Raw genomic sequence first — 23,779 nt, forward strand, 5'->3', positions numbered from 1 at the left:
CAGGGGAAGCTCATTGTTGTTGATGTTGTTACAGGTGACACCGGGCAGGTCACCGAGGGGAGGGAAGGCACAAGAAATGTCTTTCCAGAGCACCACGACTGGACAGACCCGGCACGAAAAGCTCCTACTGACTAAGCACAGGCTTTGATGCACCACATCAATCATGTGGACAACAGACTGGAATGATCCCCAAGATTAGAGTGGATGTACTGGGGCTTGTTAAACAAGAGAACCGAGTGTGAAAATTGCCACATGATTAACTCCCAGACAGACCTACAAAGCATGCGGCGGGATTGAGTGTCCTCTTCTCTTGGAGTTGCAAAGGAGGCTCCGGCTTGCCAGGGTGAATGGTTTGTTTTATTTAAAATGCAACGAATCAGTGAACTTTCAGGGTGCTGGCAACGCAGGCACAAATCCCCCCGACATCGCTGTGGGCTGTGGATCAAAGGGATTTGCTGTTCCCCAACCCCACCCTCCAATCCCCCAGGATTATGACTAACTCGTCATCCCTCTCATGCATCTTACCCGTGATTTCTCCTCCAGCTTAGTCATCATCACAATAGTAGCTGATCGCTGCTCCCACACCATCCGCCAAAAGTCTCCGAAGGTCTCTGGCAGAGGCCCCTGCGTGGCGATGTAGGCGTTCTGCTTCCGATAGCCGTCGATGTAGTTGGCGTTGATGTAATCGCTGCCCACAATTCCTGTGTTAAACCAGCAAAAGCGAGTTAGTGACTTGAGCAGGACTGCAGGGAGCTGGAAGCAGGAGGAGATCTTTGCAGGGATGTTGTTAGAGAGAATTCCCCTGCAAAAACACCGCAGCCTTCATGGCTTGGTGGGTTGGAGTCCCAGCTGGGAGATGAGGAGCTTTCCACATTGTTCCCAGCTGAAGCTCCTGCCTCGAAGGTTCTGCAATGCAGGGAGACAAATAACTTCTTGCCAGAGATATTAGAGACCAACTACTAAAGCCTGGAAACCTTGGTCTTCTTACTGCTGTTGCTAAGAGGAGCAGAAGTCCTGGCCTAGGACTGGTCTCAAATAGGGCAAAACCCAGTCCTTGTCCCAGAATGCCCAGTCTGGCCAGCAAACGCACCTGCTCGATGCACAGCCCGGTCCAGAGCCTAATGTGAGCTACAGCTGGGCAAAGTCAGGAACAAAAAACCAGGCTTGATTCAGCCAGGAAAGGCTTTGAAATTACAGGCTTTGACTTGCTTTAAATTGTCCACTGTCACTGTTTTTTTGCTATTCACAGGAGTTCCAGGCTGCTGAGCTGCAGCTGCTTTGCCCGTGTCCTTGCTCGAGGGGTTGGGTACGAGTGGCAGGAGGTGCTGCCAGAGCGAAGAGCGGGACTGGAGGAAACCGCTCCGAGTTCAACGGACACCGGCAAGCGCTGCCGTTCAGGTTCGGCTTTAGAGACCCTCTGTATTGGAATGGAGGATCCGCCTGTGCGGTGAGCTGGCCCATTTTAATGCTGGCAGGTTCTACTAACCTGTGATTAACTCGGTACCCAACGCTTAACTCGTGTCTCAAGGGGGAGCCAAGGGTGGGAGCAGCACCCCCATGAAATTGGGTCGCTGCTCCTCATCCCGCTGCAGCCGCCGCTGCTCCCGCTGGCGCGAGCGATCCGGGCTGAACTGCCTGCCAGTCCTCAAGGGTACTCGGTAATTTCAGCTGCTGGTAGAAATGGCTTTTGATTAAATTTCTGGAGGGTTTCCTGCCCCCATTTCTTCCCAGTCTGAAATTTTGGGAGGGGAGGCGGCTGCGCTGGGCAGGAACGTGACCAAGGCTGAGCTCCTGGAATTAATCGCCTCTCCAGCCCCCTCGGGTCCGCTCGGTAATTTGAAATGGTGGCCGTGAGCTCCTGCAATGTTTCGCGGTGTGACAGGCCCAGTTACAGAGAAGTCACGGAATTAAAGCCACTGCTTCTTCCTGACCAAGCTGGCGGTGACAACCCGCAGCCTTGACAAAGCCCGACTTAAAACAAAGAGAAAGCAACAACTCATTCCTCCAACTTTTTTCATCTTTCAGCCCTCAGCACAAAACACAGCCCGGTAGGAAGGAACAGAGCAGCCAGGACAGGTCAGAACCTCTCAGAGGCTTGAAAATTAAACCTTGACCCGTCATACCTGCCCCGTGTGTCCCTCGCGATGCCACTGCCCACATCCAGCCCCGTGTTCTGCGTCCCCAAGAGCTGCGATCAGCCCCAAGTGTCCTTCATTCCTATCCCTGTGCTCTTCTCTTTCCCTTGAATGACGAGGCAACTTTTAAAAGACTCTGTTTTCCTTGGCTCATACAATATTAATCTCGGAAGAAAACCAAGCCAGAACACAGTCATCTTCCCAATGAGAAACGTTTAAAATCCTCTAACGGTGGATGAGACCAACCCAGATTCGTGCAGATTTTGGCAAGCCACTGCGATCCGTTGTCACCCCAAACAGCTCTTCCCCTTCCCCACTTCCTGAGTTACCCAGCATTAGATTATTCTGGCAATTCCCTTGTCATGAAAGCTTCTGAATTGACCTCTACATTCCCCAGGGGGTTATTAGGACACCCCATATCCTCTCTGCTCAGATGATCAGCTCTTAGCAACGCAAGACTGGCCTTAAATGCTTTATCCGTACAGCCCAGCCACACACAGCCCGAGACGACGGAACTCAGATGTTATCTTGGCAGCGGCAAGCAAAGCAGGTGCCCTGTTAAACTCCATCTCCTCTCCACTAAAAGCCCCTCTTACCCCGGCGTGCGCCAGAGCGATTCTGTCAAGAGCCACGGGTTGTGAAATTCAATGTAAATTTTCTGAGTGCACCATCACTCCCGTAAGAAGCTCAGGAAACAATTTATGACCTACCAGTCTAACACTAACCTCTTCTTACTCTCAGCTTTTCAGGGGCCAGGAATGCAGCAAGAGCTGCATATCAAGTAATCTTTGCATCTGTACAACTCAGCAGCCACATCTCTGCTACGCTGCTGACACTCACATATGTACAATTAGCCCTGCACGCACTTCTCATTCGTCTGCCGTACAGATACACTGCACAGCCATCGCCACCCGTTCCTGCTCCATCTAAAGCACCACGTGGGCCGAATTCTTCCCGTTAGTCAGAAACGTATTGAGCGGGGATCTCCAAGTAAAGGGAACACAGCTTCTTGATAAACCGGCCCTTGAAATGAGAGATGGCAGCTCTGGGGAATATGTCAGTCACCAGAATTGAACAAATGCCTGGTTTACAGAGCAACCTCCTGCCTGCTGAACTCCCAGGGAGATGCTACAGAATATAAAGAGAGGGTAGCAGGGAAGGGGGAAGAACACACGCGGTGTGCTTCCCTGCAGCAGCACAAACACGTAGGAGTCGAGATTGCGGTACCTTCGATGGGCAGGAGGATGACGCGCGAGTGGTCGTAGGCGATCACGTTGGCGTAGCGGTTCTTGGGCTTGTTCACTTCGAGGTTGGAGTGCTCCCACGTGAACTGCTGGCCAGGGTCGATGGACTGCAGGAATCACGAAACGGAAGAGTCAGACGGGAGAAAAAGCAGCAAATCAAGCTCTGAACACCCCGTAGACCAGATCACGGCTCCAAAGAGCCAGCTGAGGAACGCAGCGTTCAGTTTGCTTCCCTCCAGAGCTGATCTTTGCTGTGGAAAAGCCCCAGCCCAGCGGCACAGGGTGCTCAGGTCCCTTCTCCCTCAGCCCCGAGCGGTACCCGCGATAATTCCCCCTCGGGCACGATGCAGCACGACCTGGTAGCAAAAGCATCAGCGCAATTCCAGGCTGCAACACAGAGGCCTCGGATGGTGCTCCTGCCGGGCTGCGCTGCGTTAGTTACAGCCTGACACTGATAAACGGCCGCAATTGGGAGAGAACAACGGCAACAATCACATCGGGATGTATTTATGAAATGATGAAGAGGCTAAATCTGCACGTGGTTAAACTAAACGATTAAGAGGACATAAATACAGCAGCGTCCTGGTGAGGACTAATACCTGGAGAAGAAGATATTGAAGCTGGGACAAGGTTTATAACCACGTGTGAGATGAAACACCAGGGAGGGGACGGGGCTGCCCATAAAGAGCAGGGACAGCGTCACTTGGGACACAAGGACTCCGTGAGGGTCTCCTGGTGCCAAGAGGGGGGAAGCACCAGGGGGAGTCTGGCAAAGAAGGACCCTGACCCTACAAACTGAATTAATGCACCTTTTTCCTAAAAGGGAGGAATAAAAAACCCCACTGAAATGCACTGGAGAGAAAAACCCTCTCTGCCTGTCCTGGTGATTTATGCCAGGTTTGGTGGTTGTGGTTTTTTATTCTCTAAAGTCCAGCTGTCCCAGATATGGAAATTAGGTTAATTACGTTTACCTTTAAATCCTCAGTCGCAGAATTAAATAAAACAAGGGCTTAATTCCTTCATCATTTCGCAGAGCCCTAGGGGTTTGCCTCAATTGGAGGCCTGGCAGGAGCGTGCCGAGTTGTGTTTCTCGCTGTTCCCTCTCCCTGCGCGTGTCCCCGGCCGCTGGGGACACGGTCCCACACACACCTGCCCGGGTCTGTCCCTTTGAGGTTGATCCTCACCCATCACCCTGCGCCAGCCCTGGAGCTCAGCGCCGCTGGTTGTGGCAACGTTGGTCCAAAACCCCCCGCCGCAAACGTCCTCTCGCCACGGAGCGTTTCAAACTAATGGGTATTTATACTGTTGTAATGTGTCTGTTTGCTCTCTATCCCTCTAATCTCGCCTCGCATTCATTTCATTAGCGATGTTTGTTTAGCCCTGGCTCTCCCGCTAGAGGAGGTTGTGCTGGAACCAAGCCAGGGCACTTGGGATATTACATTATGCAAATCAGCCTTGGAAATCTGGATAGAGCACATTAACAGGCTCCCGCTCCCCCCGTGCGCCGGTGAGAGACCCCAGCACGGCAAAGGCGCCTTCTCCAGCGCGCAGCCCCCTCCGCGGAGCTGCGAACGTGGGGAGAACACAGCCCTTTGTTCAGAAAATATCCCCTGCAAACAGAACTAAGCACTCCGAACTAGTTATTAGTCAAAAAACCCCCTAATCGGGGCATTTTATGTCTTTGAACAGCGATGACAACAACAAAGAAATCAGTCGTATGTTCAGTCTGCACCGGGGTTTAAGCAGCGCTGGTGCAGCCATGATGCTGTTTGTGCGAGGAGCTGGTGTGTGCCAGCGCACAGCCCTTCCCCGCATGGTGACAAGGACGCTGGGCCATGTATCGGTGGTAACGGGGGGGATATGACGCTTTTCTCCTTCCCCACTCCCTGCGCCAGGACTGGCCTGACCCGTCGGGTGGGAATTTCTCAGTCCGGGAGGGTGATTTGCAATGCAAGTCCCGCAGTCACAGCTTGAGCTCGTCACCAGTCACAGCTTGAGCTCGTCACCCACACGAGCCCACCGAGTAAGCAGAGATGAGCAGGAAGGAGAAAAGAAATAGCACAAAACCCCCAGACAAACCAAGCCAAGCACAAATCATCCTGTTTGCTCCGCTTTAGCTCCGTGGCCGCAGATCACGTCAGCTGGGGAGCACTGACCGCTCCTCTCGCCCAACGTCAGCCGAATAAAAGCGGGTATCGTGTTCCCCAGCTTGGTCCTCTCCGTGTCCAGGAGAAAGACAAAAGGCGCCCCAGACACCTCCCCATCCCCATCCCGTCTGTGTGGAGCTGCATCCCCCTTCCGAATGGAGCTCAGACCCTGCCGGGACAGGGACAGCTCAGGGACCTGCCTCATTTTTATGATCTGGAACTGAACCCAGCAAAGCGCTGGGCAAAACTATTTCACTTCCAATTCATAAATAGCTTTTCTAAGATTTCAGCTAACCAGATCGTTAAAATGAAGCAATGTTTATTTGGATGAGGGCCTGCCTGAATTCCCTAATGCCCTGGCTCTGCGAACCCATGCACAGCACTCGCTCTTGCTCATACCTCATACTCTTGGGACAATTTCAGGTTATCATTAGCTTTGAGATGCTCTGTGTGTTCAGCCAGCTCGGAAACAGGGATTGGTGGGTGGCTGAGCATACCTAAAAGACAAGAGAGCAGGAGAAGAAGCTCGTTTAATCATAACTAAAATTCACAACGGTTGCACATTTTAGAAGAAAGAAGAAACAGGAAAAGAACAAAAAATTACAATGTAAGATCTGCAATGAAAGTAGGGAGGTTAGAAGAGAAGAATTCAGGGCTCGAAATTGTGTCCTTGGAAGTAAAAAATAAAAATCAAGGAAATTAAAAATAAAAACACCAAAACAACAAACGGTAAAATGAGAGTGTTCCCGTGATGGCCCCATTTCCAATGTGTAAATCGGAGCGAAACAAAAAGGAAAATCCAAAGAGCAGATGCGTGTTAGCGATTCCAATAGTGGACTTAAAATGAGCAAATGCTGCCAGAGGAACCTACGCAGCAAATGTGACAGCACCGCAGTGATCGGAACCCAGGTCCAACGCAAAAGAAGGGAGGGGGCAGGGATGCGGCCGACCTGGCGATGGGGCAGGGAATGCAGATGGGGCAGCAGGGGAGGCTTTTCAGGAATTGTTCTCTTTGGTTCAGGTTGGATCCCACCGCTCCCAGGCTGCGACTGCGATGGGAACGTCGGGCACGGGCTCCTCTCCCTGCTCGGGACGGGGCTGACGGCTCCGTCCTCGCCCTCCCCGTCCCTCCTGTCCTCGCCCGACCCCTCTTGGGGACGTCTGTCATCACCTTTTGTGACGGGAGAGGCAGAATAAATTCTCTTGCCCCTTCTCAGTCTGGGGGACTGGGGAACAGTTTGCTATGGAGACTGATGCCTCGCAACCCTGGTTTAGCTGCTGCCCTCGTAATTCTTGCATGGGGGCAGCAGATCTGCCAGGGAACAGACTCGGACATACTGGAGGGCCACACTGCATCGGACTGGTCAGACTGGGGGCACATCACAGCCACGAAGGGGGCTGAGCAGCGAAGGCACGTTCAGTTTTCTCTGAAGCGTGATTTGCACGTCCTGCTCTGAGATGGGCAGCGGGAGCTCTGGAAGGAGCAGGGACCTTCCTGTCCCACCATCTCAAACAGCTACGCTACAAATCCAGGCGGAAAAGCGCTCCGTGCTTTGCTCATCTGCATTGGATGATGGTTTTCCAAAGGCTTCCCATGCTGTCTGCCAGCCGATCCCGCTCCAAACGGCAGGGGACGGGCAGGGACGGCAGCACGGTGACAACCTGGGCAGTGGCCCCAATGAGAAGGGCGGGAGTGGAGGAGAGATGGAAGCCAGGGAGAATTTCGAGCCCCGTGGGTGTTGGTGTGTGACGAAGCAGCGGCGGTGGCAGAAGCATGGTCAGATACTCTGAAAACTCAGCACAGAGATGGCAAAGCAAGCATGACATCCTCAGTTTTACAGTGACTTCTCGAGAGACGCCGCCTCCCCCAGGCCTGGGGACAGGACGGGTCTGTCACAGAGCCCCGGTTTAACCACCGCTCCAACAGGTTTCTCCTAAGCTAACTAGACATCTGCTTTCAGCACAAGGAAGTCTGGCTGAAAATAGAATAGGGAGGGTGGGATAGACCAAAAAAGCTCACAAGAATAACCCCAAGTGTTCTGGAGGCCGCGCTGGCTCCGCTCGAGGCAGCCGGGGTCGGGGCAGAAAGGTTTTCGCAGTTCGGGGAGGAAAAGGTCAGCGTCTCGCTGTCCTGGAGCCCATCGCACCCAGAGAGGGATTTCTCCTTCATCCATCCCAGTGCCACAGCACCAGATGCACACTGGGGGCACTGGGAGGAACTGGTTGTCTCTCCGCCCAAGTGGGATGGAGATGCCTGATATGAGACCAAACGCTTCTCAATGCCTGTCCTGCCTCTGAAAGCAAGGGCTGAATACACCTTGAGCTGCAGCGGAACAGCGAAGCTCAGCCCCGCTCAGAACAACTCCTGGCAACTCAACAAAGCTGTTTGCAGATCTCTGCGGTCACCCCCTCCCCGATGGGTGCCCCCTGTGCTGGATGAACTTGGGCAGCTGCTCCCACCTGATTCTGCTGCAAAAACCTCAAGCGTGCTTAGAAACGCAGGGCGATCAGTGAAATCCCAAACGACGAGCACGCAGGGTAAAAGGAAAAGAAATAAACCATCGGAAAAGCCAGTAATAACAAGAAAACAAAACCAGCAGATCCTCTTTGGCTCAGAATCGTGGAGCAATGTGCGTCGCTCCCTCTGAGCAACCGGGCCGCGTGGGAAAGGCCCACTGTGCCAATCTGGAACCAGAAATCCCGTTTCCCTTGAAGGCATTTCACAAGTCACCTTCAGAAAAGCTCCATGAAAAATCCTCAGCGTGACCGGCTCCTGAAAACCAGCTCTGTCCCTTCGCTGGGAACATCCGTCCCCGTCCCCAACCGCTGCGAACACACACACGGGAACTCGCCTTGTTCTGCTGCTGCTAAAGACACAAATCTCCTCGTCGGATCGATTTCTAGGGCTCTTTATAATAAAAGAAAACCGGAAACCTCTGCAGCGATAAACACTCTCCTGGTCAAAATGCCAAGCGCATCGGGGTTCCCATTAAGATCCAGGAGGAGTTTGATATTAAATGAACCAGGAGCGGCGCTTCCCAGCTGCTGCATCAGCTCCAGCAGCTTCTTTTTTGTTGGTTTTAATTCAATAACTCTCTTATTTTATTTTTTAAGACACAAAGGCAAATGGCTCACAGGTTCCTATGCCCAGCGGCCTCCAGGGCGGCCAAGGTTCAGCCAAGGCGTAAAAACCACACAAACCCCCTCTGTTCCAACAAGGGGGCGGAGAGGAGGCGGCAGGTGGAACAGGGACACTATTGCCAGGAATATTCAATACTAAAGAGAGCGATATTTGGATTAAACTATTCAGAAAAACGTCCCGGCCCCCACATCTCCGAGCCACAAGCAGCATCTGTGACTCTTCACATTTGTCAGCTGAAACCTCACATCTAAAAGAAAGAAATCAAACCCAAAACCCACCCAGCAAAGCTGGGATCTTGGCTTCTAATGGGGATGAAGTCCTTTTGAGCCAGTCTCATCTAACATTTCAATCACTTGAATCTCTCTAATCTTATCACAAAAGACTTGATTCTCTGTGCGCCAGCCAGCTCGCCAGAAACGCCACCCTCAACATCTGTTCATGGGCCAGAGCCCATTTTCTCCTTGCGAAACGGTGGCTGGATGGCACTCGGCACAAACCCGGGTGTGCGGGAGGATGGAGAAGCCTCTGGTCCTTGTGCTCCTGGACCGAGGCGCTGCCAAGGACCAGACACCTGCCCCGGGTGGGAAACGGCCCTTTGTCCTTCATCTGGCACGAAAAGGTGCCGAGGAGCGAGGGGCCCGTCAGCTCCTTTCTCTTTCCCCCACGTCACGAAGCGATGAACACAAAACACGCACACACACGACGCTCACACACCGCTGCACAAAAGATGGCTTTCTGCCCAGGAATAAATACGAGGGACATTAAGCCAAGCTCCAGAAATGAAACGTCTTTGACAACAAGGAGAAAAGGAAGCCTTGAAACTCAGGGCTTTTCTTCAGGGACAGCAAAAGAGACCGAGGAGGACGGCCGGTGTCCCACGCTGCTACCGGGGCTCTGTTCTGCTGCTACCCTTGTCTCGCAAAGGCCTGGTTGTGTATTTGATACTGTAAAACTGGAAGCGCGGTTCAGACAAACAGATGGCACAGAAAAGGGATGAGATGGGCAAACGCTGCGGGAATACAGAGAATCCGGAAAAACAAACCAAAAGAAACCAAAAAATAAAAAGGGAAAAGAAAAAGCAGGAACGAAACAGAATTGGAAAGGAAAGCGACAGAAGAGGAACAAAATAATAATAATGGGAGGGGAAAAATGAAACCAACAGGAACAAAAACACACAGGAACTAACTTTCCAAGTCAAACTCAGGGTCACTGAGAGGGCTGCTCAGACCAGAATCTGCAGAAAACAGTAAAAAATAAATAAATAAAATATACACTTCTTTTAAAAATTTCATGCTAATAAAGAAACGAAAACCAACATAAATCTAAAGAGGAAAAGAAAGTTATTTCTTGTGCTGATTAAGCTAGGACAGGTAACCTCGCCTCTCTGAGATGCTCACGCACAGGCCCCTTCCCAGGTCCCCCCCTGTTTTGCTGCTGGGGACACGAGACTCTGCTTGCTGGACCTGGGGCATCTGGCTGGAGAAGAACCTCCAGGTCCTCTTCTATTGCATTCAATTGGCTTTAATTGAGACAGCACCTATACAAACTGCTGCTGAGCTACACCTGGGGCCACTCGGATCATCTCAAACGCCTTCAGCCTCTCCTGCAAGAGCAGCACTAAGAGCTGATTTAGGGTCCCCGGTGCTGCTGAACTGCTCTGCATTCACCCCTGCACACTGGACTGAACCCGCTGCATCCTTCAGCTGCGACTCAATCGTTGCTGAGCTTGGGCTGGCACCAGTGGGTTGTTCCTAACTCTTTTTGATATGAAACCCTCGCTCGGTGCTGCCTTTGCGCTTCCTGCCAGCCTCACCCTGACAAAACTCAGACAACGCTAAGGACAGGACTGGGATGGCAAACAGGAGCTGCAGAAACATTACTAACAAGCACAAACAGCAAAACAATACAAACAAACTGAAAACAACAGCCAGCCCCCAAGAAGCACAATAAATTCCCTTCCAAACCCTCAAGCAGCAGGGGCTGGGAGGCAGAGGCAGGTGCCAGCGCGCAGGCAGCGCTCAGCATCGCCGCGTGTGTGTCTGCGTGAGGACGGGCCTGTCCGGGCCGTGTGGAGGTGCCATGCGGGCAGCTGGGACATGCACGGCCGTGGGGACACGCGTGGAGGGGACGGAGGGTGCACGGAGCCTCCGTTCGCAGCGCCAAGCCGGGGGATGCTGCCTCGTCTGCGCCAAGCGACCCGCTGCTCTCCCCTCTTGGCACGGGGCAGGGCTGGCTCCGCACAGGAGTGCTTTGGCACAGATGCGGAAAGCAGCAGCTGCGGAGGTGGACAGCCTGCCCCGCTTCCCCTCCAGCGCCAGGCACGGCAGCAGCGCCGCTCCGGCAAGCTCGGCAGCCGTGTACTTAGCCCAGAATGCACCGATTGAGCCGGATAGCCAGGAAAACCCTCCTCGCTGCTGGGCAGCGCCTGCGCCAAGTCCCCGAGGTTTCCCGGTAGGTTTCCTTCAGCAGTCTTGCTTAGCAAAGACCGGGCTTTGAGGCTCCTTAGGCGCAGCGTAGCTCAGCGCCAGGGCTCAGCGCGGCAGCGGCTCTGGCAGGCGGGAGGGGGCTGAGGAAAGGGCAGTTGCTCCGCTCTGGCCGTCCCGGGAGAAAGGCCGGTTTGCAGCCGGTTACCTGGAGTTTGGAAGTTGATGCGCCTCATTTCCACAGGGTCCTTCGGGTGGTGAGGGGTGATTTCGGCGTTGTTCAGGAGGCATTTTGTCCGCGGCTCTGAATCTTTCCTTTTGCTTAAAAAACAACAAAGAAACAAAAAAGACAAAGCGTCTTTAGCTTATGAGCTTTTAATCTTTCCAGCTACTCAGGCACGTTCAGACCCAAGCATGGTTCCCACCAAAATCAGGGCCGGATGCAGCCGAGGGTGTAAATTGCACAAAATGCATCAGAAAATGGAAGGGGCTTGGGAAGTTTTGTCAGTGCTGGATCTTGGGTGGGTTTACAATGGCTCAGCAGCTTTTAGACATTGTAGAAGTGTCCCCTTGTCACAGCGAGGAGCGGCCGAGGTGCTGCGATCTCGCACCTCCGAGCCGCCGCTCAACCCTGCAGAGCAATGCAAGCGCAAACCCGGCAATCCCGGCCAAGCCATTTTCAGCCTGAAAGAACCAGAGCCAACAGAATCATTTGGAAAAGTACAGAATCTCCTGACCGTGACCTCGCACATAAAATACTGAGATAGCTCTGCTGGCTTGCTTAGGAGCTCCCAGTGCCTGGCTGCAGACAGAGAAGGCAGGGCAGCGGTTTTCAAGCTTTTTGAGCAGCGGAACCCTAAAAATCTGGGTTCAAAAACCAGTGTAGCCACATCCTCTCCCATCACAGCTGTGCCTGCTGAGATCTGCCTCACCTCCTTGCCAGAGCTGAAGCCCGCTCCAACCTGCCAGCTGAGCTGCACATCTAAGTGCTTCCTAATATATGTTGCTCAGAAGCGGTGAGGTTAGCTGAGGCGGTTGGAAAGTCTTTGCTGACCTGGCTCATTCTCCTTGAAAAGAATTTGGAAGCAAAGCCCAGTGGTGATCTGAAGACGTGATAACCCCTGGCGAGGGAACGGGGAGAAGTTGCTGGGGGCAGAACTTCTCCGGTGGGCAGGGAACGTGCACCCACACCCTGAGGTTTGCGGATATTGTCCCTGCCCTTCCAGCAAGATGGCTCTAGAGCTCCTGCCTCTTCTGCTCGGCTTGCACAGAAGCCTCCAATAACATGCCTGCAGCAATAACAGCAATTACTTGGGGAGAGAGGAGGTTATTCAGTACATTTTTAGCCATCTCTTAATGTCATTAATAGCTAGAAGAAGTGGCATGAGCCCTGCCAGCACCACACAGGGCAGCACTTTGGAATTACACCACTTTGCAGTTTGGGAGTAGTTTATTTTTGCCGCAGTTCTGGAACTGCTGTTAATAGTTCAGTGGCTAAACCCATCAGTTACTTCCAGTGAAAGCTCTCCCAGCCTTGGAAATGGTTCAAAACAAGCCTCATTTTTGCAGTCATAAATGAACTCTCTCCGAAATCCCTGGCTGATGGGGCACGAACAGCTTTTGCAATGGGGCGAGGACAGCTCAGCTGGGGAAATTCTGCTTGCATAGAGCAGCGGTTCAGGGACAGCCCGCGCGGAGCAGGCAAGACACGCAGAAAACCCGCGTTCACCTCTGACTGCAACACAAATGGGTGTTTCTCTGCTCCATTAACCCAACATTTTATGAGCCGTTTACTGTCACTGCTGCTCAGCTTGAGAAAGAGCCATTATGTTTAGGAATGGGCAAGCAGGAGAAAGCTGGGCTTTCTTTGCTTTTTTCCGCCCTGATTCAAACATGGTCCCGTGCTAGTGTGACAGTGGGCGCCCTTTAGGACAGATCTAATGACAGAAACTGCACCAACAAAGCCCCATCACCACAGACAGTAACCACTGCCTAACACACAGCCAGCCCAGCCAGAAAGAACCTCAGCAAGCGGCAAATCTGGTGCTCTTACCTGTCTGGTTTGCTGTCCAGGAAAGCAGCAAGTGGAGAGAAGACAAGACAAATGTTCAGGTTAGAAAGGACTTGCAGAGGAAGGGGGAAGAACTTGCTCAGCTCCGACCCTGGTAACACAGGTGGAAGTTGGGCCCAGCAGCCATTACCCAATTAGATCAGACACCAACGAGCAGCACCTGAGTCCCTGAGCCCAGAGCACTCCTGTCCAGCTGCTTCACACATGCTGGGACACAAAACACACTCACGGGCATCAGTGAACACAGCTGTGCAGATGGAAGCTGGAGCAGGGTCAGGAGAGCTCCCTCTATCCTGGGGACTAGATGTCCCACCTAAGGACACCCCTGCATTGGCCATAGATGCCATGTCGCCACTTTTGTTGATCTATTTTGCTTAGCATCTGCTTCCTCTCCTGTCCTTTCACAGCACAGTGTGGCCCACGTGTGCTGTCCCCTTCACGCACCACGAGCTGCTCTGAAAGCCATGGAAAAGGGTTGGGATTTCCAGCGGTTGTTCCCTCCTCTCCTGCAGACTCACATTACGGCCCTACTGCTGCTACTCTTGTCTCCCAGCTCCAGCTGAAAACCAGTCTGGGAACACTGGAGGTCTCTGCTGATCCACAGCACAAAGGTGCTTCCTCTGCTACACCCTGGGGAGCCTGCAGCTGTGGCTGTGAGCAGCTCTGCTGGAGCAGGCAAGCAAGAGACCCAACAAACTCATTGCACATGTGCCACAAGACTGTCTACAGACAAGCACAGCTTCACTCAGAGTGCCACGGGGTAGATTTGGAAGCAGCAAGTCCCTGTAACCCACTGCAAATCTCTCCTGGGCCAGTCAGATCATCCCATTTCAGCATTTCTGCTCCAGGGCTCTGGTGTGGGTGGAAGGATTTGCCCTCAGCTGACAACCACAGGACCAAGGAGAAAATTCCCCTCAGGGGCCAGAGCTTGGGACATTCAGAACAGTCACAAGAAGCATCTCTTACTTTTTGTAGAGTAGGATGGCAATGACAATGCAGATGATGAACACCACGGCCAGGACGGGCCCGATGACCCAGATCAGCCCTTCCTCTCCATCAATGATCGGCTGAGGGTCAGGGTTGTCCAGCTGGATGGGGTCGGAGAACGGACTAGCAGCAAAAGTCTGGAAGACACAAAGTTGTGGAACAGAGTTCAGACATGGAACAAGGACCTAAAACAAGGGGCGAGCTTCCAGTATTCCACAAGAGGGATTGCCAGAGAGGATGTGAGCTCTCTGCTGTGAAAACCAAATAGTGAGAGAGAAAATGCCCTCGTGTTGGTAAGCACCCATATGAGAGGTGTCTTCTTTCTCCAATGCTCCAGGCAAGACCGACCACTGAAAAATCACATTCACATGAAGGTGCAGACTGCTCGTGCCCATGGGTCACCTAATCTCATAGCCAGGAAGGTGCTTTTAGAACACCAGTCGACGCTGCCCCTATTCCACCACATCCCCGAGCCCTCTCCACTTCCACAAACACACAAATGCTTTCTCCAAGCTCTCCTGTAGCCATCTGGATTTTGACAGGCAGATGGGATTACAGAGAAAGAGGGGAGGGATTAAAACAAGAATTAACGCTTAGAAACAGTCTGGTCTGGTGACTGAAAAACAAATAACCTTTACAATTACACAGAAATTACTAAAATGCAATGTCTCCTCTGCTCCTGCTGCAGCGAGCTGGGCTCTGCAGGGGCACCAGAGGCACACGGAAACGCAGAGTCCAGACTAACGGGCATCGCCTGCTTGTTCTCATGTGTGCTACAGTGTCCTGAGCCCAGGAAGGCTGCGTTCCCATCTTATACAGAAACTAAACCACACGGAGCAGAACTGGCATGTCCTGGTTTGTGGGGAAGGTCTGGGACAGGACAAGAACAGGAGACCTGGGCCCTCGAACTCCATCACCTCTCAGCAAGACTGAGATGCTGCTGCAGACGTGGGAGCTGCTGCAAATCCAGGACCTCGTTCGAAAGCAGAAATTACCACAAGCTGCAGTAATCCGATTGAGAAACCCATTCAAAACCGTGTCAGCTTAATCCCTTAATATCAAATACACAACTAAATATTTATTTGAGGGAGGGGGAAAAAACCAAACTGAAAACCCTTAATTTCAAATAGTTCCCTGCTACAACTCCATAGGGGATTTAAAAACAAGAAAATATTAGACTGCTTCCTATTGTACATGAGGGAGGAGGCAGGTAAATATTAAACCAGTTGTTTTCATAAATCCAAACACAACACTGACATCAGTAGAGGTGCTGAAGTGGTAAAAAGAGCAGAGAGCACAGCTAGTTTTGCATTAAAAACGCTCCCATCTCTGCTTGGTGGGGAACTTAATAATGAGCAGGGTGTGCGATGCGCTGCTCTCAAAGCAGGACATCTCAGGTCATCGCTCTAAGGACCATTAGGACAGCGTTTGCAAGAAATTCCTCTTCGCGAAGCAGTTTGACCGAGGGGTCTCTGAACACGAGCGTATTCCTAAGTGGATAGTTCAGAACTCCCCATTCTGGGCTCTAATCTGTGTAGCAAGTCCTGCCCATGGAGACCGGCAGCTCTCGAGGGAGCAGCTGCTGTCACCGAGTGATGACGGGGACACAGGGACACAGAGGGCAAGAGAAAGCGGGCGGCACTTACGGCCTCAGGCTCCTGCAGCACTGCCAGGATGAAGATGACGTATTTCTGCCCGGGCTCCAGGGCTCTGTTCTCGAAATTGTCGTAGTGTTTCATGTCCCCCAAGATGAAGTGGGAGGGGAGGGAGCGAAAACGGGCAGCGATGTAGGGCTTGGGGAAGTCCAGCTGTCGGGAGTGGCGCAGACTTCGGCGTCGGAGCCTGGCAATGTCCTGAACCAGCTGGAAGAAGCCAAGGAACACTGTGAGCCCTTCAGCAACGTCACGGGAGGAGGAGAAAGGAGACTCAAACCATGCAGCTCAGACTGGCCTCACCTTAGCTACTCAGAACATGGAGCTCGGACACCCCAAACCCATCGAAACAGTCCCAGCTTCAGTTCCAGCCACACTCACCTCCTCCAGGTCCATCTCCTCAGGGCTGCCCAAGGGGTTGAGGAACTGTCCGCCCCGGGACTTCCTCAGAGGCACCACCACGATGTAGTAAGCCCTAAGAGTCGGGAATGATCAGAAGAAATAGAAGGAATTAATGTCCTTCTGTGAGCTACAGAAGAAAGGAGTGCACACACTGATGTGGGAGGTTTGCCCAAACAGCCCCACTCTCCCAACTCAGCAAAGCCCTAATTTTTAATGTAGTAAAGTGTTACTGCTGCTCCTGGAACGAGCAGGGCATCAGTGGTAATCCCGTACAACACACCTCCTAATTTATTCCCTTTGCATTTCTTCAGGATCGCCTTTCAGCCCCGGGAAGTAGCTCCACAAACCAACAGTAAGCAAGGCTAAAAATGCAGGGAACACAACCCTGCCCTTGCAGGTTTGGATCCAGCCATCAGGGCTGCCCCCCAAAACATAACCCGAGCACCCCACATCTGCAGCTTATCAGAAACCTACTGGACAGGCACAGAGCTCTTCACGTCCGGGAGAATCACCACCACGTTGCCATCAGCATCGGGCTTGTGGGTCACCTCTGGCTTCTTAGGTAACATGTCGGCGGCGGTCCAGGCAGCCACGTTCTGCTGCAGGCCGCCCATGCTGTTGCCCCGGTTCATGAGAACGAAGTTGTAGAACGTGCGGGGCTTCAGGTTGGTGATGAGCTTCTTGGTGGTGCGGCCATCCACGTCGACATTCAGCCCGTTGTACTGGATCTGGGGGAGGCGAAGAGGCAGCAAAGTTGGCCTGTGAGCAAGGCTCATATTGCTCAAGCAACCAAACTCCTCTTCCCCGTTGCTTCGGTTTGCAGAGAGCACGGGGGATGGCTGTGCCATGTGCCACACAGGAACGGGAGGTATTTGAGTGGGAAGCTGCAGGACAAAGCCTTGAGACTTCTCTGGGAAGAGAAATATTTATCTGGAAATGGGAAAATTATGGTAGCTTGGCTAGGGAGGCAATGATTTGGAAACAGAGGTGGGAATGCAACCCAACAGCTCTGATCTTCAGCCCATCTCACTGACCTAGTGATTAACTGTTATCTGCCCATATGTGAGAAGCGAATCCAGGACTCCTGCCTCTTACACTCTCGTACTCAAACCAACAGACAAGACTCCCAGGAAAATGAGAAGATTCACAGTTCTGAGCCCTCCCTTCCACTTGCCTTGTATGGGGTGGGAGAGTTGTAGTTCTCAGGAAACTCCCAGCTCAAAAGCACAGACGTCTTTGTCACCATCTTCACCTTGAAGTTCTTGGGCAAAACTGCTGAGAGAAAAGTGAGGAGGAAGGGGAGAAAGGAGAAGAAAAGGCAGCGGAGGGAAGGAAGAGCAAGAAAGAGAAGGAAGAGAAGGTCAGGCACTGGCAAAGGGGCTCCAGCCTGGGTCTGGCTGCGCTGCAGGGACGGGAGGGCTCGCTCCCTCCTCCACGCTTGCAATTTTGCCCAGGTCCATGTCCCTTCGCTCCCTGTCCCCGTTCCTAACCCCAGGGAGGGCGCGTGGCTCTGCCCACACTCCGATGGGCCTGGGTGGCTGCTGCAGGAACGAGGTGCTGGCTTTCTGAGCATGCTCAGGTGAGGACACCCATCCCAGGTCACGTTTTGAGGCTTTTTTTTTTTAAATTTATTTTTTGATTTTTTTGTTTTGTTTTCTTTTCTTTTGGCTGTTTGCAAAAGCTGAAGAAAATGCTCTTCCCACCTGTATAGCGACTGGCCCCCCGCTTCAGGTGCCAGTGAAAGAAGGGTGTCCGGACTTAACTTAGAAGTAAGTGGTAAAAGGGACTTACCTGGCCCAAGGCAGAGAGGAGCTGAGGGACTGAGTGTGAAACCAGAGTGCTCTGCGTTTACTCACGAGCCTGGCTGAGCCCGGCTTGACCTCTCCAGCTCTCTGCCTCCCGGCACCAGCCCCGGTTACAAGGAGAGAGAGAGGGAGGAGAAACCGGTAAGTCCTACCTTGATCCAGCTGGAACGTCCGATACTGGACAGTCGGGCTGTACGGCCCGGGGCCTTTACTGGTGTGAGCACGGATTTTAACATCATAGGCGGTGTTGGGTTTGAGGCCGTTGAGGGTGTAGGAGTTCTCTGGGGAGGGGGGCAGGTCTTTTTCCAGCGGGTTGCCGGGAGAACCGGCTTCCCGGTAGGCCACGGTGTATTTGACGATGGCTCCGTTCCTCTCGGCCAGCACGGGGGGCAGCCAGCCAAACTGGACTGACATGGAAGTGATGTTGCTCGCCTCGAGGATTTGGGGGTAACCCTTGGGGATGTCTTCAGGGGTGGTGAGTTCCTGCACAGCTTCCTCCCCAAAGCCAGCCCGGCTTTTCACGGCCAGCTTGAAAACATACGTGGCGCCTTTGTGGATGCTGGGAGCCGTGTACTTATCCTCCAGGGCCGTGAACTCCAAGGTAGCCAGGGGGTCGACATCCTTGCGGCCGAACTGGAGCCGGTAGCCCATCACCTGGCCTTCCGCATCCAACGGAGGCTCCCATTTCACCAGAAGAGTGTTCTCCTCTGTCTGGTGCACAGACAGGATGGGCTTCCCTGGGACTGGGAGAGAAGAGGGACAACTTCAGTCAAACGTGGGGCAGGGGAGGAGGTGCAGAGACACTTAAAGCTGCAGCAACAGGCTCCTCAAATCAGTGGCAAAGTTTCGGTTTGGTGCTGTGAACTTTAGTGTGTCCCCTGTAAGCTGAGGGGCTGCCCACCCCTGTACAGGTGCAGGGTCTCTGTCAGGTTTGGGGAAGGAGGTGCATTGCCAAAGCATCACCTGCGAGGTGCTGAAACATTTCTGGCGTTATTTTCTTCCCTTTCCTCAGGATGGAAAGGTGTGCGTGGCTCCTGCCTTACCCCGGATCACACACTCCCAATTGGCCGGGAAGAACAAGCTCAGCACGGGAAGAACAAGCTCAGCAATCCTGACTCCCAGCGTCCTGGAGCAGATTGCTTCCCAGGGCAGAGAAGGACGAACGCAGGAGTCCCCCAGACTCCCGTCCTCTCTTTCTGTCTCTCCATTCCACAGCGCAACTCATGCAGAAAGCGACTGGAACAGATTGGCCCAGGCTGGGAAGTCCAGAGCAGCTGAGGGTGAAGTAATGAAGGATGGGAAAGGGAGTGTGGGCAGCCCCAGGTCCCGAGCAGCAGGCGCGGGGCCAGCCCAGCCGGTCGGCAGCAGCTGATCACCCAGTTGGGTACAGAACGAAGGAAACATGCAGAGAGTGGAACCAGAGCCCAAAATCGGTGGGAGGCAGAGGGCAGGGAGAGCTGCTGCTCCCTCCCCTCTGGAGAAGGAAGAAGACTGAGTGTGTTGGTGTCTTTTTGGTTTGCTCCCTCTTTAACCTGTCAGTTAGTTCCTCCACATTTGGGGGGATACTGCAGGAGCTCAGCGGTGCTAATGAGCCCTGGCACTGCCCCACTGCTAAGCAAGCCCACAGCCCTGCTGAAATGACACGCAGGCCCAGAGGTTCCTGAAGCCGGAGAAACCAGAGCATTAATTCCAGCAGCTCATGCATCATTTACACTCAACTCCGCTATTAGAGATCTCATTTCCTGCTCTCCGCCTTGGCGTTTTTTTGTTTCTGGTTGAACAAGAGGAGTGAGAATGGAGTGAGAAAGGATCCCATCCCTCTCGCAGCCGAGTCCGAGCGAGGTTTGGTGCGTTGGGGAGCAGTGGTGCTGCTACTGAAGTGAGTGGGAAGCGCAGGGAAGGACCCTGGTGGAGTTAAAGTGGAGTTAAACCGGGTATCGCAACACAGGGATGAGGGGCTGTCTCTGCAACAAACGCTTTATTCAGCTCAAACTGCCGAAGAATGGCTAAGGAGCGGTGCAGGGAGAGCCTCCTTGGAAATGCTTAAGAAAGACATTAAAGAGAAAAACAGTGTCATTACCTTTATGTTTTGCTTTTTATCACAAATGTTACTATAATCAGCTGAGCTTGAAAAATATTACATTTGCACAACAAATATTGTTTGGAGGAAAGGTGAGAAGAAAGTGCAGAGGGGGAGGAAGTGTTTTATTTTGCAATTGGTTTGGACAGTAAAGGAGAAAATTGGATGTATTACTGTATTTAAATTCAGCCCCTAGCCCTGAATGATAAAGCAAGAAATTTCTCCTCTCAGAAGGTATATTGACTCAACACTGCAAAGAAGATAAGAATGTTACAGAGCCATTTGAAAGATTTTTTTTTAAATAGCTATTTCCAGTTGGGGGAAATTGAGTTTTGGGTAATAGCTGCTGTGCTGGGGAAAACATCCCTCTGTGACTGATCACCTGCACTGCAAATCCTAATGGGGAGAGATGAGGGAAGGTGACAAGAGCGAGTGACAAGGGAGGGAGGCAGAGAGAAATGCTCTGGGAGCGGAAAATGAAAAGGGTAGAGCCTCTGGAAGAAGGAAATGAGGAGAGAGAAGCCGGGACTATGGAGAAGGAACATGGGCAAAGGCAGAGAGGAAGGCGAAGAGGGCGAGTGAAGGCGAAGTCTGAGAGCGCGGTGACAGCGCCGGGCGTGGGGACGGTGGGCTGGCCATCCTAATGTCCCAGGAATCAGCCTTGTTCTCTTGGGTACCGACCTCTCAACGAGGCAGGAGAGGCAAGAGGGGAGAGAAAGGCTCAAATCCCATTTCCTTGTCTGAACGCAGCAACATGAGCTGAAGATGCGAGTTAGGGCAGGGAAAAGCAAGGGCAGGAGGGCAGCCGGGGTCCGGCCCTGCGTGCTCCAGCTCTGTCCTGAGTGCCTGTGCTGCCTCCAGAGCCTGAGCAGAGGTTTCCAGGTTAATTATGCAGTGCTGACCGAAGGCTTTCTGTCTCTGCAGAGAGCAATGTTCTTCCAGAAACAAGGGATCGTGTTGGTTTATGCAGCTGCTACAGGCAGGGTGAAGGTCACTGCCCCAAAACTAAGAAGCAAATGACCAGCCAGCCAGGGCTGGGAAGTTAGTAGGGAAAGAAAAGAAACAAAAAGGGGAGAAAGCCAGCACCTGACAGCAGAAACAGAACAAAGAACACGAGGAAAATGGAGTGAGAGAGGGTAACCTCAGTCCAACAAGAGATGGGCTGGACCAGGTCTGGGCACCAGAGCCTCCCTTGGCTGCACAAAACCCTTCCCCTAGCACTGAGCAGCTGCTCAGCGTGAGAGCAGAAACCAGAGGAACGCAGATGCTGAGAGGACGGGGCAGCACAGCCCTCCGGAGGAGCAAGGGACACCCTGCTGCCCTTTGCCATTCCCGTCTGGGCCCTGCCGTCCTCGCCTGGCACCGCGTCCTCTGTACCGAGACCAACAGACACTTTGCCACAAAGAACAGGTCAAAGGAAGGAATGAAATCCGGGTGGTATGCGCAGACAGAGCCCAGGTCGCAGAAAAAGGTCAATACTGTCAGTACTTTTCCCTCCACTAATCCTGAGCAAAGAGGGGGCGAATATTCAGACATGATACTAAAAGAGGAGTGGGCGCTGTGAGCCACCACTGTCTTCCTGCTGCTTTGCAGGTCTTTGCAAGTCACCACCACGACAGCTCTGGCTTTCCTGTTCCCCTGAGCCAACCATCAAAGCCACGCAGTCTCAGACCAGCAGAGATTCTCGTCACTTCTGGTGCACCAGAATTTCTATCGCAAGAGATTACAAGCAATGAATTCCTCCTGTGTTGCATTAAGAAGTGTGTCTGGGATTTCTGCAGCACTGGACAGAAAATTATGTCATTTCGCGAGGGCTTTAGGAAACAGGTGAATCCCAGCGGTTCAGGAACAGACTCCTACCTGCGCCCTTGGTGGTGACCACTTTGGGTTTGCTGCGAGCACCATCTCCCTTCATGGTGTAGGCGGCTACGGTTATGGAATACGTCGTCTCAGGCTGAAGCCCAGCAATGATCATTTCCTGTTTGCGAGATTCCAAGGAAAACCATGTAAATATTCATGTCCATACACACAGGTAGATCTCTCCTCCCTGCAGGAGTCCCAGCCCTTTTCTTGCATGCAGGAACATTCACTGAACCTGAAACCAGGAGATGCTCTGGGGTAACTGGGTAGAAGTGGCAACTGGCAGGAGGCTGAGAAGCCACGTTCCCTTAGCGAGAGGCGGGCACAGGCTGTTCTGAAATCACGGCATGTCTGCAGGGCCCCGCTTCAACGCCTTCTCCTCCACATCCACCTCTCACACACTCCCTATCTCCACACAAACTGCTTCAGCCATCAGAACGCCGCTGTGCTCTTCAAAGCGTTCCTCTTCACTCTGCCGTCTCGGAGGAGGTCTCAGCGGTTTCAAGGAGATTATAGGTTTTTTTCTCCGTTACCCTCCCCCCACTTGTCTCCTCAGAGATATTTTTTAATGCCTTCATAATATTAAAGGGATTGCTTTAACGCAAAGTGCAAAAAGACATTTTCTGCTCGCATGCTAAAGCTCTCTGCTAAATCCCCAGCACCTCTATCAGCCTCAGCACACCTGGCTCCCGAGAGCTTTTGTGAGAGGCCTGGCCTCAAGAACAGCCCTTCCCGTGGAGCATCCAGCCCTTCAAAGGGCTGTGTTGTACAAAGGAACACCCGTGCTAAATCAAACAGGATGAGAGCATATGCAGCAGGGTTTTCTCCAAGGCTCTGAAAAGGAGGGAGGTGTGAACGTTGTGCATGTTTTATGGTTTCCCTCTCCCTTCAGCCCCCACCGCTCCTTTGGCCTTTCGATGTGAAATCGCAGGGCAGCGCTTGGGAAGGATGTGCTGGTCCTGAAAATAGCGGGAGTGCCCCCAATGTTGAGCAGGGAGTGGAACAGCAGAACTTCAAAACAGTGGGATTGTGATCAACAAGTTTGGAAGCCATTAGCTCCAGAGACAGGTTTCTTCTAGAAGTCAAGAAACCTGCTCTGCTTTCACAATTACCGCTGAGTTTTATTAAGACTTTGCCTTTCACATGACTCAGTTTCTCCATCTGTAAAAGAGAGGCCTCTCACTTCTTTTGGGCACTCAGCAATCTCCAGGAGACAGGAATACAACTTATTCAGTAGCGTATTATCTTGGGACCCTGCCATTCCAAGAAGGAAATGCTTTCCTTTCTCCTTCTGCTTTGTAGCTGTAGGATCACTGAAACCATTTAGTATTTTAGCAGAGGTAGCAAAAGCCAAACAGCCAAACCGGATTTAGGGTCTCCTTGAGAGGCAAAAGGGCCATGAGTTATTCAGTGCTTTGTATCAATGAGTATTGAAGAACCTTGGCCCGTTAAGGGCACAAAGCATTTGGCCATGTTCTGATAGCTCAGGAGCTCTGGAGCTTTGACTACTCAATGTTTTTTTTGTCTGTATTTTTCAGGCTCCAGCCAGAGGTGCTTGCAGACCAGCTCATCTTTAAGCATATGAGGTATTCCCAAACTCGACATCCCATCTGCTTCCCTGCGGAGGAGCAGCAGACCCGTCCTCCCTTCAGAGCCGAGGGGAAAACCCTGATGAACTACACAGGCACAGGGGCACAGAGCAAAGTGAGCAGGGGGGGGACAACACATGGGAAACCACCAACGGGCTTCAAACAGGCACACGGGCACTGCAAAAAACATCGAGGAAAAGGAAAATATCACAGCACAAGAGGAAGTGGGAGGAGGGAAGGGA

The 23,779-nt window shown here is 52.6% G+C and overlaps 1 protein-coding gene across 12 annotated transcripts in view; it reads right to left on the reverse strand.

Moving 5' to 3' along the window:
- The window catches only part of PTPRS (protein tyrosine phosphatase receptor type S), a 149,996-nt gene that overhangs the window by 9,292 nt on the left and 116,925 nt on the right, over positions 1-23,779 (reverse strand). For 5 of the 12 annotated variants that reach the window (XM_065858063.2, XM_065858061.2, XM_071799708.1 and 2 more), the window contains 12 exons: positions 21,949-22,066; positions 18,161-18,751; positions 17,378-17,475; positions 16,678-16,931; positions 16,183-16,276; positions 15,796-16,011; positions 14,129-14,286; positions 11,300-11,412; positions 9,855-9,902; positions 5,926-6,023; positions 3,363-3,486; positions 526-701 (listed from right to left, as the gene is read on the reverse strand). In XM_065858063.2, coding sequence (XP_065714135.1) covers positions 526-701; positions 3,363-3,486; positions 5,926-6,023; positions 9,855-9,902; positions 11,300-11,412; positions 14,129-14,286; positions 15,796-16,011; positions 16,183-16,276; positions 16,678-16,931; positions 17,378-17,475; positions 18,161-18,751; positions 21,949-22,066 — 2,088 coding nt within the window. The remainder of the gene's footprint in view (positions 1-525; positions 702-3,362; positions 3,487-5,925; positions 6,024-9,854; positions 9,903-11,299; positions 11,413-14,128; positions 14,287-15,795; positions 16,012-16,182; positions 16,277-16,677; positions 16,932-17,377; positions 17,476-18,160; positions 18,752-21,948; positions 22,067-23,779) is intronic. The other 7 variants (XM_065858065.2, XM_065858064.2, XM_071799709.1 and 4 more) reach the window with 3 other exon arrangements.

This window comes from Patagioenas fasciata, chromosome 27 (genome assembly GCF_037038585.1).
Source record: "Patagioenas fasciata isolate bPatFas1 chromosome 27, bPatFas1.hap1, whole genome shotgun sequence".
Taxonomy (NCBI): domain Eukaryota; kingdom Metazoa; phylum Chordata; class Aves; order Columbiformes; family Columbidae; genus Patagioenas; species Patagioenas fasciata.